The sequence below is a fragment of the Salmo trutta genome, chromosome 16 (assembly GCF_901001165.1).
Source record: "Salmo trutta chromosome 16, fSalTru1.1, whole genome shotgun sequence".
Taxonomy (NCBI): Eukaryota; Metazoa; Chordata; class Actinopteri; order Salmoniformes; family Salmonidae; genus Salmo; species Salmo trutta.
Genome location: NC_042972.1, coordinates 10,882,152 through 10,896,218, shown reverse-complemented (window position 1 = coordinate 10,896,218; position 14,067 = coordinate 10,882,152). Strand labels below are relative to the sequence as shown.

General features: G+C 41.7%; 1 protein-coding gene across 1 annotated transcript; it reads right to left on the bottom strand.

Moving 5' to 3' along the window:
- Window positions 1-510: 510 nt before the first annotated feature.
- On the bottom strand, window positions 511-12,236 carry rab22a (RAB22A, member RAS oncogene family). Its single transcript, XM_029692983.1, has 7 exons — window positions 11,929-12,236; window positions 11,330-11,409; window positions 8,916-8,997; window positions 4,365-4,436; window positions 3,665-3,771; window positions 1,213-1,322; window positions 511-974 (listed from the first exon to the last, which is right to left on the bottom strand). The coding sequence occupies exons 1-7, from the start codon at window positions 11,962-11,964 to the stop codon at window positions 874-876; spliced, it is 588 nt and encodes a 195-aa protein (XP_029548843.1). The 5' UTR covers window positions 11,965-12,236; the 3' UTR covers window positions 511-873.
- Window positions 12,237-14,067: the final 1,831 nt, after the last annotated feature.

Below are 14,067 nucleotides of genomic sequence, written 5' to 3'. Positions count from 1 at the left end.
TAGACCTACTTGGTGATCCTAAAGGATAGCTGCCATAGACCTACTTGACGATCCTAAAGGATAGCTGCCATAGACCTACTTGACGATCCTAAAGGATAGCTTCCCTAGACCTACTTGGTGATCCTAAAGGATAGCTTCCATAGACCTACTTGGCGAACCTAAAGGCTAAATACTGAGATCCAACTTATGCTTGATCCAAAAATGTAGTCGGATGCACCATATGGATGGTGTGACGCAATTCAGCTCCATACCACATCGCCGTGCGCATCTCAAATTTTGTAACAATACGGAGGGCTCCGTATAACTCCGCAGTGACATGATTGGTTGATGGTAGGTGAGGGCGGGTGGTCCTGCATAAACACAAACTCACTGCCTTGACAACTTCCTTCACAACAGCTCTGTGCTGCTCGGTTAAGAGCAAGAATAATAAATGCCCTGACTTCTGCAGAGGTCATGTCACTGTAAATGCTGCACGACAAATGCAGATGTACGACAAATGTACAACAAATGTAGACAAATACAGCACCTTTAAAAGGCTGTTGACTTCATTTTAACCTTTTGGGCTCCGGATAGGCATTAAAAACACAAGATTACAGCTTCACAATAACTAAGCCAAAGTTAGCCGCATAGAAAGATGAGATATGGTCATATATCCCAGTGAATTGTAATTTGCTCGGCTGCTCTCTCTTTACAGTGTAGCATTAGATGCAGGATGCAATGGCGGTAGTAATCAGCGTTTCCCAATGGAGGAGTGGCATTTGCAGCTCCCAGGCCTCTATGACACAGGTCTGTGGTTAGGGGGGATTATGGAGGCTGCAAGCAAAGAAGGGTCAGGGGTCAATGTGGGACTAAGGTCAGGGTTCACTGGCAGCATCAGCAGCAGGTCCGGGTCCGGGTCTCTGAGGGCCGCCGGCGCAGTTTGAAGCCATTCCCTGCAGCCCCTCCCCCTGCATCTAGGACAGGGATCCGTTGACCTGCAGGCGGGAACAAAATGTGCAAGGGGGACAAAAAAACAACGTTACACCCATAAACCATTGGTTAAAATAGGAACATCAACAGAAGCTCACACAATATTGCTTGGTACACTTAAATAAACAAGGACAATTTCAGCCATTGTACACCACTAGTAATAAACGTGGTATGCCATAAAGCATAAATTTGGCCTAAAAGATTGGATACCCCCAAAAGCTAGTGAAAAAAAAACACACTTACTTATCTCTATAAAGACCTCATTGATGTTAATGGCGTTCTTGGCGCTGGTCTCTACAAAGATGGCGTGGATGGAGTCAGCATAGTCCTTGGCATCCTTCTCCGAGACCTCCCTATAAAAGACACGGGTGTGTTCAAGTCTTAACCAGTAACAGACTAACAGCTATTTGATTTAGAATTTTAAGACCACTCGAAGTATCAAAAAAATAAATAATAATAAATTATATATATATATATATATTTCTAACTTCCATTAGAATTTTTTAGGGGGACTATCTTTTGTTCCATGTAGTGAATCTGTTATTCAATGCGTTCGTATGGGCTAATAACAGCAAGACAATATATATATATATATATATATATATATATTGTCTTGCTGTTATTAGCCCATACGAACGCATTGAATAACAGATTCACTACATGGAACAAAAGATAGTCCCCCTAAAAAATTCTAATGGAAGTTTTGTTCTGAAGTGTCTGTCCTTTATCAGAGATAAGCAAGATCAGGAAACATTTATTTTTATTTTTAAATTACATGTTTTTAACCCCCTATTTTCTACATTGTAGAATAGTAGTGAAGACATCAAAACTATGAAATAACAAATATGGAGTCATGTAGTAACCAAAAAAGTGTTAAATCAAAATATATTGTATATTTGAGATTCTTCAAAGTAGCCATCCATTGCCTTGATGACAGCTTTGCACACTCTTGAGACACATCCAATGCAAAAACAAATATATCTAGCTTAAACAGGCAGCTTTTTAATGGGGATTTATATGGGTGCGTCTCAATAGTAAAGAGAGGTGCAGGATAGGCCAGAGCAATATGGTGGACGTGAGCCAAGAATTCACATCAGCCTGTCTAGTTGTTTCACATCAGTGCAGATGAGAAAGAGGCACGAGGACACACCCATTCAAACATGAGATGAACCCAACAGGGACATAAACAGAGAATGGGACCCAAGGTGGCACCACCCCACCAGTATCACAGTGCTCATCTCTGCTAGACTTCTTGTGTCGCATGAGGCATCCCCCAGTGCTACTGTTCTGTCATTCAATCCAGCTAATGCTCATCTTAGTACAATGGACTACATGGAGGAGAACAAGCATCGTAAGCTCTGTTTCCACAGGAGTCCACTCCCGACTGCAAACAATAGCATATCCATGTTTCTCTTTTTGAACCAGACCTGTGCTGTGTAACATCTCCATGTACAGTCATTTGTAACAACTGCTTAGATTGTCAATTACGACTACCGTAATTTCCGGACTATTGAGCGCACCTGAATATAAGCCACTGAATTAAAACAAATATATTTTTTTGAACATAAATAAGCCGCACATGTCTATAAGCCGCAGGTGCCTACCGGTACATTGAAACAAATTAACTTTACACAGTCTTTAACGAAACACGGCTTGTAACAAAAACAAAATAATTAGCAGTAAGCTTTAGTTGTCTTTTTGCACTGAGTCAATTCCTAACGCTGCTGTTTCCAACGTCTTATCATCAACTCATTAAGACCAAGCTCCCGTGCAGCAGCTCCATTTCCTCTTCCAACAGCCAGATCAATCGCCTTCAACTTGAAAGCTGCATCATATGCATTTCTCCGTGTCTTTGCCATGATGAGGGTGACAAAATGACTACCGTAATCAGAATGATGGGAAGTTTGAGAGCGCTCGATTTAACCTAAACAGTAAACAAAAAAGTTGTTTGACCTTAACCCGTTCGGCAATTTCATTAGTCTAATGAAAGCTTCATGCCACCAAAAAACTGAGCACGTCACAGAATGTTTTTTTGGAGCGAAAAAATTTGAAAGCGGGAAAAATCCATATATTAGCCGCGTCATTGTTTTAAGCCGCGAGGTTCAAAGCGTGGGAAAAAAGTTGCGGCTTACAGCCCGGAAATTACGGTAATATTAATGGATGGTAGACGGGAAAAAATGTCATCGATTTTCAAGCATCAGTTCTCTCCATTGCTTCAATGCAAATGAAGCTACTCTAGTAGTTAAAGAGTCCTCTCATCTAAAGCCAGCATGTTTGAGTGACATTAGATAAACTGGAAGAAGTGTATCTCCAGCAGAGAGCTGTATCGGCCGCTTGTTACCGTTCCTCGGTACGTTCAAATTGTTGGAGACGAAAGTTTCAAGATATACGCTTGGCTCAGCCGATGACGTCCCTTGCCAAACAAAGCGTGGACGAGTCCTTTAACTTTCATTAGAAAATGTAGCACAAGCAAATCTCGTGTCAACAATTCAGCGAGTCGTCTGGTAAAATGAGAGTATGGAAGCCATGCTGCTGATTTGTAACAATAAACCAATGTATGTGTCCCAAATGATACCCTGTTCCCTATATAGTGCACTACTTTTGACTTGGACCAAAGTAGTGCACTATATATGGAATACGGTGCCATTTGGGACGCAACCCATGTCTTCCTGGGGGACATGAGGGATTTATTTACCTGGCATCGGACAGGTCACACTTGTTGCCAGCGATGGCTACCACGATGTTGGGCGGGCCGTGCTGACGAAGCTCCTTCACCCAGTTCTTCAACGTCTGGAACGAGTCCTGAGAAACAACGGTTCGAGCCATTCTTACTAACTATATAGTTTACAGTATATAGGCCTAGTAAACATCTTGTATTGTAAGATGTCTGAGAAAATGTTATGCAACGCATGACTGTGTGGGAGTGTGGTTTAAACATTTATGAAACATAGGAGATGTAAACATGACATGCAGACAAATGGATGTGCCTCTCTCCACATGGAATGTGAGAGTGGCCAGTATCAGAGGTTTACTGAACATGCCTACATTTGACTCAGTGACCAGTGGGCCCCCATAGTTGCCTACAGTTGACAGCAGCATTCTGTGCATGGATACCTGTGTTTTGCAAAAGGTCAATCAATTTAGAGATTTTTTTTCTGTGGTAAAAAAATATAAGAAAAGGTCGGGGGTCATCTTGGGAAAAAAAAATCTGTGATGCAGAGAGCCAAAACTCATAGCTTTTGAAAATCACTTAATTATTTTGCAAATGACATCACAGGAATGATATGGAAAAGAGTGGTGCAGTGTCCTTTTAAACATTTGAGAGAAGAAAAAAAATAACTAAACAAATGTCATATCACAGCATGTTACCAGAGGGAAACGAGGGAATACTTTACCTCTTTAGTGATGTCATAAACAATGATGGCTGCCGCAGAGCCTCTGTAGTACATTGGCGCCAACGCACGGAACTATGGGAAAGCAGGGAGATGTGGAGAAAGAGCACGGTGAGTAATGGACTGCAACCATTCTTCAGATAAAGAGGCTGTCCCTCTGGACAGAGAAGATAGTTGGTTTTCTAAAGCTTTCAACAGGGATTTATCTACAGCCAAACCGGTTGCACTGTTATAGTGAGGTCAAGGGGCCATGTATGCATTTGTGGTACTGTAGATCATAATTAAAGTAAGAGTACATGACTTATCCTAAGAGATGCTATGCTTTAAAGAAAAAGTCAAGGCAATTTTTTTGGCTCATCTTCAAGGATTGTGTATCTAGATCGCTTGTAATTGTTTATATAGGACATCCATGAGAAAAATCAAAGGCTACCAAAATAGCATTGCAATCCATTCTACCGCCCATTTCCAAAACATTACAGTCAAACTACCCAAGCTTCATTAAGCCGTATACTGTTACATTTCATCACCGTTACATAACTTACTTCACTTTTCATTTTACCTGAATGGGTTATTAGATAAAACATCCAACTCAAAATGGAGAGGTAAAACTAAGCAAAGAGAAACGATGGACCTTTTTGAAAACCCCAAAAGGAATTCTGTTCCAAGCCTATATGCCAAGTGGCTTTTGTTACATGGAAGTATGGCAAGCCTTTCCACCGAGGACTCACATGTGGTAAGCATCAGGATAAAGAGGAGCACAATGTGTCAAAAGCAGTTAGCCATTTAATATTAATGGAGAACTATACATTTGGTCTTCACCCAGTAGATCACAAAACCCTGCATAATAAAAACAAGCTGAGCTTACAGCATTTCCCATTCCATTGTTGGGGGGGAAAAAAGTTGCCTGATGTTTGCCAGTTCTCCATTTCTTCTGGTATAATATTTTCCAAAAGCTTATGAGTTCTGGCATGAAAATGCCAACGTAATTAGCGTATGCCTGTGTTCATTGAACTCTAAATCAAATGGATATTTCAGACCTTTCCTTACACTGGATGGGTAAATACAAAAGATCTCGGCGATGACTGTTTTTAACCTGTTGTCAAGCTTAAAAAGGATAGGTCACCCAACTATTGGGCAAGGAGAAACAGCGATCCATACTTTGGTTTAATTTACCTGGCTGCTGTCACCAAATGCGAACCTAAGCATTCTTGTCCAAATACCAAAACCAAGTACCATATATCTCTAAAATGTGCAGGCTATAGCCTAAATTACCTGCATAAAAGTATCTTCATTCACAATCAATTTCAGACTCACTCTTTCAAATTAGGTGAACACAAGTATTTTGATATTGTTGAAAAGGAATGCAGCATATGTTTAATTTGGTATGATTGTTATCAGATATACTGAGAAGTAACAATGAGGTATTCAGACCATCTACTGTTTGAAGCAACAACAAAAAGAGATGCAACAGACTAGTGGAAGGTAACACACCTGTCATAAGTTAGGCTACCATTTAAGCTAGGTCCTCCTACATCTTAGGATAATCTTCCACACAAATCTTCTAACATAATTAGCATATTTAAACATGAAAGGAATAATAGGCATGTAATCTATTAGCTAATGAAATAAAGAGATTAGCTTTAAAACAAACAGGAGTCCCAGTCAAACATTGACTTGGCACGACCTGGGCCAATTCTCATTTTCCTTTATGATAAAAAGGAATAAACTATCCCAGCTTGGAATGACACGGTTACCTCAGGAAAAGCACACATTCCTTGCAATTATAGTTGTTACTGGCCCCGAGACTACCGGAGGGAGTCCAACTTGGGATACTTGGCAGATGGCGGAAAGGGATGCTGCCTGTCTGACTGGCTAGCGATGTGTAGCTAGACGTAGTACAGCCAGTCTTGTGTGGTCCTCTTCCAAAGTGTGCCCAGAGAGCATTTTCGCAGTGAGAGCTAGAATCCACAAAGCGTCTCAAAGTAGGAGTGCTGATCTAGGATCAGGTCCCAACCTGTCCATATAATGTTATTTCATTATGATAAAAAAGGTGAAACTGCCCTGAATCAGTACTCCTACTTCGAAAGGCTTTGTGGATACGGGCCCAGACATCCGGCCACACCGGAGTTGTAAAAAAAAGAAGAAAGCGCCCCTTATTTTGCTAAACGTGTGCAGATTAATTACTGAAATTATGAGCCTGGCACCCAATGAAAGGTGCCCGTCCATGCCAGTGAATGCAGAGAGCAAAGGGGAAACCCAGCTTCTTCTCTGTGCAGCAGCATGGTGAGATGGGAGGTCTCTGGACAGGGGTGATGACGCACCCTCCAGGCCATCAGAGGTTGTGTAGAAGCCTAATCACAGCTCTCTCTCATTCCACCGGCTTCTACTAAATCTCTCAACCGAACTCCAATACTGTTATTTACACAAACTGGTTCTGACGACCACAACTTCTCCAGAGGCGATCAGCTTCGAATCAAGGCAGCTGCAGCTCACAATGAAGGAAAACAACAGTCAAGCAGGCCATAAATGTTCCCATCTTCTCACTCACAGCTGTGGAACACTAGGTAGACTGGGAGAGACGGAGTGACTGTGTGTGCGAGAGAGTCCCAAATCGTTCCCTACCCCTTCCTTTTGGCTCTACCCTCTGAGTAGATCTGAACGCCTCAGCAATATGGTGTGGGTTTCACCACTACCCTGAATATACCTATCCAGAGAGAGAGAGAGAGAGAGAGAGAGAGCAGGAGAGCTGGCAGGGAGAGTGGCTGTGGATCAGTTGGAACCAGGGAGCAGGCAGAGACAGTCTGTCTTATCTTAAGGGAAAATCTAATTTAAGCGTTGTATAAGGCCACACCCTTGGACAAGCTCAAAGAACAGAAGACAAAACCCTGTTATCTCACCACCCCTCTCTAGAAGACAACACAGAGGAACAGACCATTATCTCACCACCCCTCTCTAGAACACAACACAGAGGAACAGACCATTATCTCACCACCGTAAACAGCATGCCAAACGTCATGTTTGTTACGATAACGACCATAGAAAGTTGGCTATATGGCACAAACCCATCCGGAGCCAGAATAGTTGTTGTATATTAACCTGGTTCCAGATATGTATTCAACAAGAGTTCTTGTATATTAGTATACATGTATGATATGTTTCTACACCGTCTTGTATTACTCATGTGGTGCATCTTTTGAAAGATAATCTATTTCAGTCGTCTGTCTGTGTGGGCTACAAGGCATTCCAGATTTAACATCACAGCAGATCATGTTGCGAGTGGCCCCTAGACTTTCGCCTCTCACGTTATGACTGCTGACGAGCCACTCGTCTTGACTGTTCAAAGGACGATGCACATGGAAGGCATGATTTAGCATAATGTGGAGTGCTCTCCAATGACACAGTACACATAGATGATAGAGCTGGGAATTACCAGGGACCTCACGATCCGGTATTATCTTGATACCTCGGTGTCAATATGATATGTACTGCAGTTCGATATTGCGATTTGATGTTTTAAACATATTGCTCACTATATGTCTGCTGCAGAGGGACAAGAGAGAGCCATGAGAAAATGAGTTTTGATCAGTCATGAAAATAAAAGTACTGAAAAATATGTTAGTGGCTCACTATTTAAAAAGAAGATGGAGAACAGGCTCGAGGATGAAAAATACCAGAGTTTTTGGCACAGGTACAGCCGACTAGCGCTAGTTTACAAAACGATACATGAAGTTAAAATATCTATATAATACCCTCCAAAAATAATATTGAAATATGAAACAGTATCGATGTAACTAAAAGCTGAAAAGTGAAACTTTGCTGTGGTAGAGTGAGAGGAAAGAGAAGTTGCTAGAACATATCTATATAAATCTACTAGATTAATCAGACAGCAGTGATCTTGAGAATGCACAAATCATGATAGCATAACCTACCACTCAACTACAGGAAAGGGCCTTGTGAAATGACTGCAGGCATGAGAGAGCTGGGGATGTTTTGGTGGGGGCAGCTAAATGGAAGCTAAATACCGCCCCCTATCAGGTACAATGACATACTGCACTTGCGAGTGTGTGCCTTAAAAAAATATGTTGATTTATTTTTATTTAACTAGGCAAGTCAGTTAAGAACAAATTCTTATTTACAATGACGTCCTACCCCGGCCAAACCCGGACGACGCTGGGCCAATTGTGCACCGCCTTATGGGATTCCCAATCACAGCCGGATGTGATTCAGCCTGGATTCAAATCAGGGACTGTAGTGTCGCCTATTGCACTGAGATGCAGTGCCATAGACCGATGAGCCACTCGGGAGCCCTAACATAGACCTCTATGGCCCTGTTCAAATTCCTTAGAAATGTGTTCTTCTTTCCTTTCTTTCTTTCTTGATGTAATCTCTTAACTGAATGGATAGGTCAGTGAGAGCAATACTTGATTTTACCCGTCATGTGAGATCAGTAAAGTGAGGAATGAAGGATGCATTTTTATTCAAACAAGGCCTATGTCTAACAGGGACCACTTAATCTGGAGAAAAATATATTGTAAAAGATAGAAGATTACTAACTCTCTCTTGACCTGCAGTGTCCCAGATGAGAAATTTGTGAAGCTCGTTTTGATACTGCACCGTCTTTGTCATGAAGGATGCCCTGGAAAACAAAAATACAACCATACAATGCGAGTCACATTTCAAAATAATGTTAACATGGTTTAATACAGTGTTTCCCAACTCCAGTCCTTGACTACCCCCAACTCCAGACGCAACCCCAGACAAATATACAGTACCTGATTCAACTCAAGAGGGCCTGATGATAAGTTGAATCAGGAGTTCTTGTCCGGGGCTACATACAACATTTGTACTGTTGGGGGTACTCGGGGACCAGAGTTGGGAACCACTAGTTTATTACACTGAACAAAAATATAAAATGCAACATGTAAAGTGTTGATGCCATGATTCATGAGCTGAAATAAAATTGTACATACACACAAAAAACTTATTTCTCTCAAATGTTGTGCACAAATTTGTTTACATCCCTGTTAGGGAGCATTTCTCGTTTGTCAAGATAATCCATCCACCTGACAGGTGTGGTATATCAAGAAGCTGATTAAACAGCATGATAATTACACAAGTGCACCATCTAACACAATGCCACAGATGTCTCACGTTGAGGGAGTGTGCAATTGGCATGCTGACTGCAGGAATGTCCACCAGAGATGTTGCCAGAGAATGTAATGTTCATTTCTCTACCATAAGCCTCCTCCAACGTAATTTTAGAGAATTTGGCAGTGCGTCCTACCAGCCTCATAACCGCAGACCACGTGTAACCACAACAGCCCAGGACCTCCACATCCAGCTTCTTCACCTGCAGGATCATCTGAGACCAGCCACCCTGACAGCTGATGAAACTGTGGGATTGCACAATGTAAGAATTTCTGCACAAACTGTCAGAAAGCGTCTCAGGGAAGCTCATCTGCGTGCTCATCGTCCTCACCAGGGTCAAGACCTGACTACAGTTCAGCGTCGTAACCGACTTCAGTGGGCAAATGATCACCTTCGAAGGGTCACTGGCACGCTGGAGAAGTGTGCTCTTCATGGATGAATCCTGGTTTCAACTGTACCGGGCAGATGGCAGACAGCGTGTATAGCGTCGAGTGGGCAAGAGGTACGGTTGGCGGTGGGGTTATGGTATGGGCAGGAATAAGCTATGAGCAACGAACACAATTGCATTTTATCGACGGCAATTTGAATGCACAGAGATACCGTGATGAGATCCTGAGCCCCATTGTCGTGCCATTCATCCGCCGTCATCACCTCATGTTTCAGCATGATAATACACAGCCCCATGTGGCAAGGATCTGTACACAATTCCTGGAAGCTGAAAATGTCCCATTTCTTCCATGGCCTGCAAACTCACCAGACATGTCACCCATTGAACACGTTTGGGATGCTCTGGATCGAAGTGTATGACAGCGCGTTCTAGTTCCTGCCAATATCCAGCAACTTCTCACAGCCATTGAAGAGGAGTGGGACAACATTCCACAGGCCACAATCAACAGCCTGATCAACTCTATGTGAAGGAGATGTGTCATGCTGCATGAGGTAAATGATGGTCACACCAGATACTGACTGGTTTTCTGATCCAGCCCCCATCTTTTTTTAAAGGTATCTGTGACCAACAGATGCATATGAGTATTCCCAGTCATGTGTAATCCATAGATTAGGGCCTCATTTATTTATTTAAATTGACTGATTTCCTTATTCCTTACTGTAAATCAGTAAAATCGTTGAAATTGTTGCATGTTGCGTTTATATTTTTGTTGAGTGTACAATAAGGCTCACCCTTTTACCACATTACAAAAAAAGTACAGAAGTGATACATTGATTAGCCTGTGATAAAATTATTAGCCTGGTCCCAGATCTGTGCGATCATGTCAACTCCTTGCCTCTCACTATCATGAGTTGACATGATAGCAGAAACAGATCTGGGGCCAGGCTATAAATTAATTAGACTGGGATGACAACACTGAGAATGTAGCATGAACAGAACACCTACTCCTCCACATACACCAACTCCCAATAAATCCCAATCTGTGCATGCATTTTTCTAAATGTATTACTCAATGCATTAGCAGGCAGTACAGTAAGGGGCAGCAGGTTAGAGAGGCAAGCCAGCAACCGGAGGGTTGCCAGTTCAAATCCCGGATCCGACGGGAAAAATCTGGTGGGAAGTGAGCTGGCAACCAGAGGGTTGCTGGAATCAAATCCTACCTGCTATTGCACCCTTAAGCAAGGCACTTAACTTCCCACAACAGCTCCCTGGGCACCCAGTGTGGCAGCCCCCCCCCAAACCTGTATGTACAGGTATTTGTTCCGGAGCGGTTGGGTTTAAAAGTGTAAGTCAAATTTCAGTTGGACCTTGTAGGATAGGCAATCATCTTTCCAGAATATTTACAGTGGGTGAAGGACTATATCAAACTTACCCAATAGTTGGATTAATGTTGGGGTCAAAGTTGTCCTCCACAAACCTCCAAACAATGCTTGACTTTCCAACCCCAGTGTCCTGAAGAATCGCAAGGAAAAGGAGTTCAGTGAATGTTACAATTCATCCATACTCGGTTACTGCCAAGACTACACAGACCATTACTCATCGTCAGGATGACATCATTATGTGAAGAGAATACCCCATTGGTTCAAGAAGAAATATTCCTACTACTATGATGCAAATATTTCGCAACACTTGTGCAATACATACACATGTAATGTTTATCAACGTTAGCCTGGACTACTAATCTACTACTAATCTACTACTGATGAGTAAAAGAGAGTCATGTCATTTAAATATTATCTAACGGACTAAACTCCACGGTCAAGGGAGTTTCTGACGAACTGGTATCTGCCCCACTCCGTTGGTGGAATTCATCAGAAACTTGCTTCGCCATGGAGGGGAGTTTAGTCAGCTACATATTAGGTAGTACGGTGCACAAAACTTTTAGCAGCATTGCTGTGGCTTCTGTCACTTGACATACTCCAATCTGAATTAAACAGATAGTTAGACGAATACAAAATCAGATTGTCTTACCCCAAGAAGGCAAACCTTTAACTCTCTCAGCGTCATATCGATCTCCGAATTAATAGAACGTTTATGAACATTCCAACCACTTAACCGATTGCTACCTAGCTAGATGTTTCAGTTGATAGATTATTAGCAAATAACCTCTCTTTTCATCAAATACCTATATTCAAATCCCGTATAGATTGACGAGAAGCAAAGAAAAATGAACTCCTCAAACTCAGAACTTTAAAAAATCAATGCTATAATTTGCCATATTATGATTACTGTAGGTGGAAAGCTACAAAATAAGGCGCAGACTCCATCTTGAACTACGGCCCAAATGTCGTGTCACGTGACACTCCATGGTTATTTTTAGTTTAGAAATGTATGAAGCCAACGCGCTTTCTTTATGTTCTTTGAAATAATCCCAACGTATATCTCCTACATATTTAACTACATTATTGTTTAAATTATTTTTTTAACTTGAAAAACAACATCAGGAAGTACTTTCAGGAAGTCGTTTTGGCTACGTTGATTGTAAGCCATAGAGATTGATAGGTGACTCGTATTTGTATCTGTGACAAAATGGCCAGCTGTGGAGTTTCAAAACCCAGAGGCGCAACATCGCGAGATTTCCAGAAACGCTTGCCAAACAGACCAGGCTGGGGTTTGAGAAGTGAAAACTGATAGCTGAGTTGTTCATTTTCTCGAAATCTATTGGCAAAACCTAGATTTGGCCAAATGTCTTAAGTAGTTGAACGGCTTATTACTCCAACCTTGTGAAATTACTTTGTATCGAAGGAGTGACTGATTTGACAGCCTGCACATGCGCACTATTAGCAAGCCAATATTGCCATGACATTGCCTACAAGTGTGATTGGGGATTTCTATTGGAGTAGTTTAAGCCCATCTTCAAAGGCTGCAGTCCAAATTCAAAGTTCACAGTCCTCGGGCCTAAACCCTCACTCCTTAAATAACGTTTTACATCGTCACATCCGGGTTAGAGCGTTGGGCCAGTAATTGAAAGGTTGCTCGATCAAATCCCCGAGCTGACAAGGTAAAAAAAATGTTGTTCTGCCCCTGAGCAAGGCAGTTAACCCACTGTTCCCAGTGATGGCAATTTAGCAATTTTGTTGCTAGATTTAGCAACTTTTCAGACTACCCTGGCAACTTTTTTTTTCAAACACCAGGCAAAAAATGTAGCTACTTTTAAAAATGTATTTGGAAACTTTTGAAAAGTGAATCAAACGCTAAAATGCATGAATTTTCCCTCTAAATGACACAAACGATTTTCTCTGTCACACACTCAGCAGTAGTAGTACGGGTTCGACGAGCCAAACCCAATGAATATAGTTGGTCACGAATGTTTGATCTTGAACAGAACTTACAACATCAATCAACATGTCTCAATCAAAATTGTACAGAAAAGAGTGGGAGTCTGTACCTGAACAAATGTCAAATCATATTTTTGGGCGAGATGACCAGTCAATTTGAGTGACGTTATTGTGTATTCTACGTAATGACGCAGTTTTACGTTATCACGCAATGACATCACAACATAATTTCGCAACAAATCAACTTACCCTGGAAATTAGTTGGCAACACTGACTGTAATAACTTGTTCTTAACTGACTTGCCTAGTTAAATGAAGGTTACATTTTAAAAAAAGTGTACCTTAAATGTCCCTTGCCCAAGCGAGGGAGAGTGATGATCGGAGAGGTGGAAATCTTGAAATTGAGCTTAAAAACAACCAACCTAAAGCTATTAATGTACCTAGCTAGCACTCCTGTCAGGTAGCTAACTACAGTTACCCATAGCTAGCAAGCTAGTTTTATAGTTTGGTCATTAATTCCAATACATTTCAGAATTCTCCAAAATATGTTTATGAAGCTAGCTACGTTTTATAGGCTCCCCACTACCAAACTAAGCCAATGCAAAAATCTATGTCATCTACATTTTTTTTTTTTTAGCAAGCTAGTGTCCTAATTTTGTCTGACATGCCGAAAATGCAGCCGTGTTGATTCAATTTGACACTTTGCGGACTCCGGAGTATGACTCGTGACTACAATTTGCATTGAATTGTGGGTCATATCAACCCCACAACTGATCAAAGTTCTTCACTCGCTCCCTTGAGCTAAAATGAGGGTAATGGGCAACGTTAGTAAA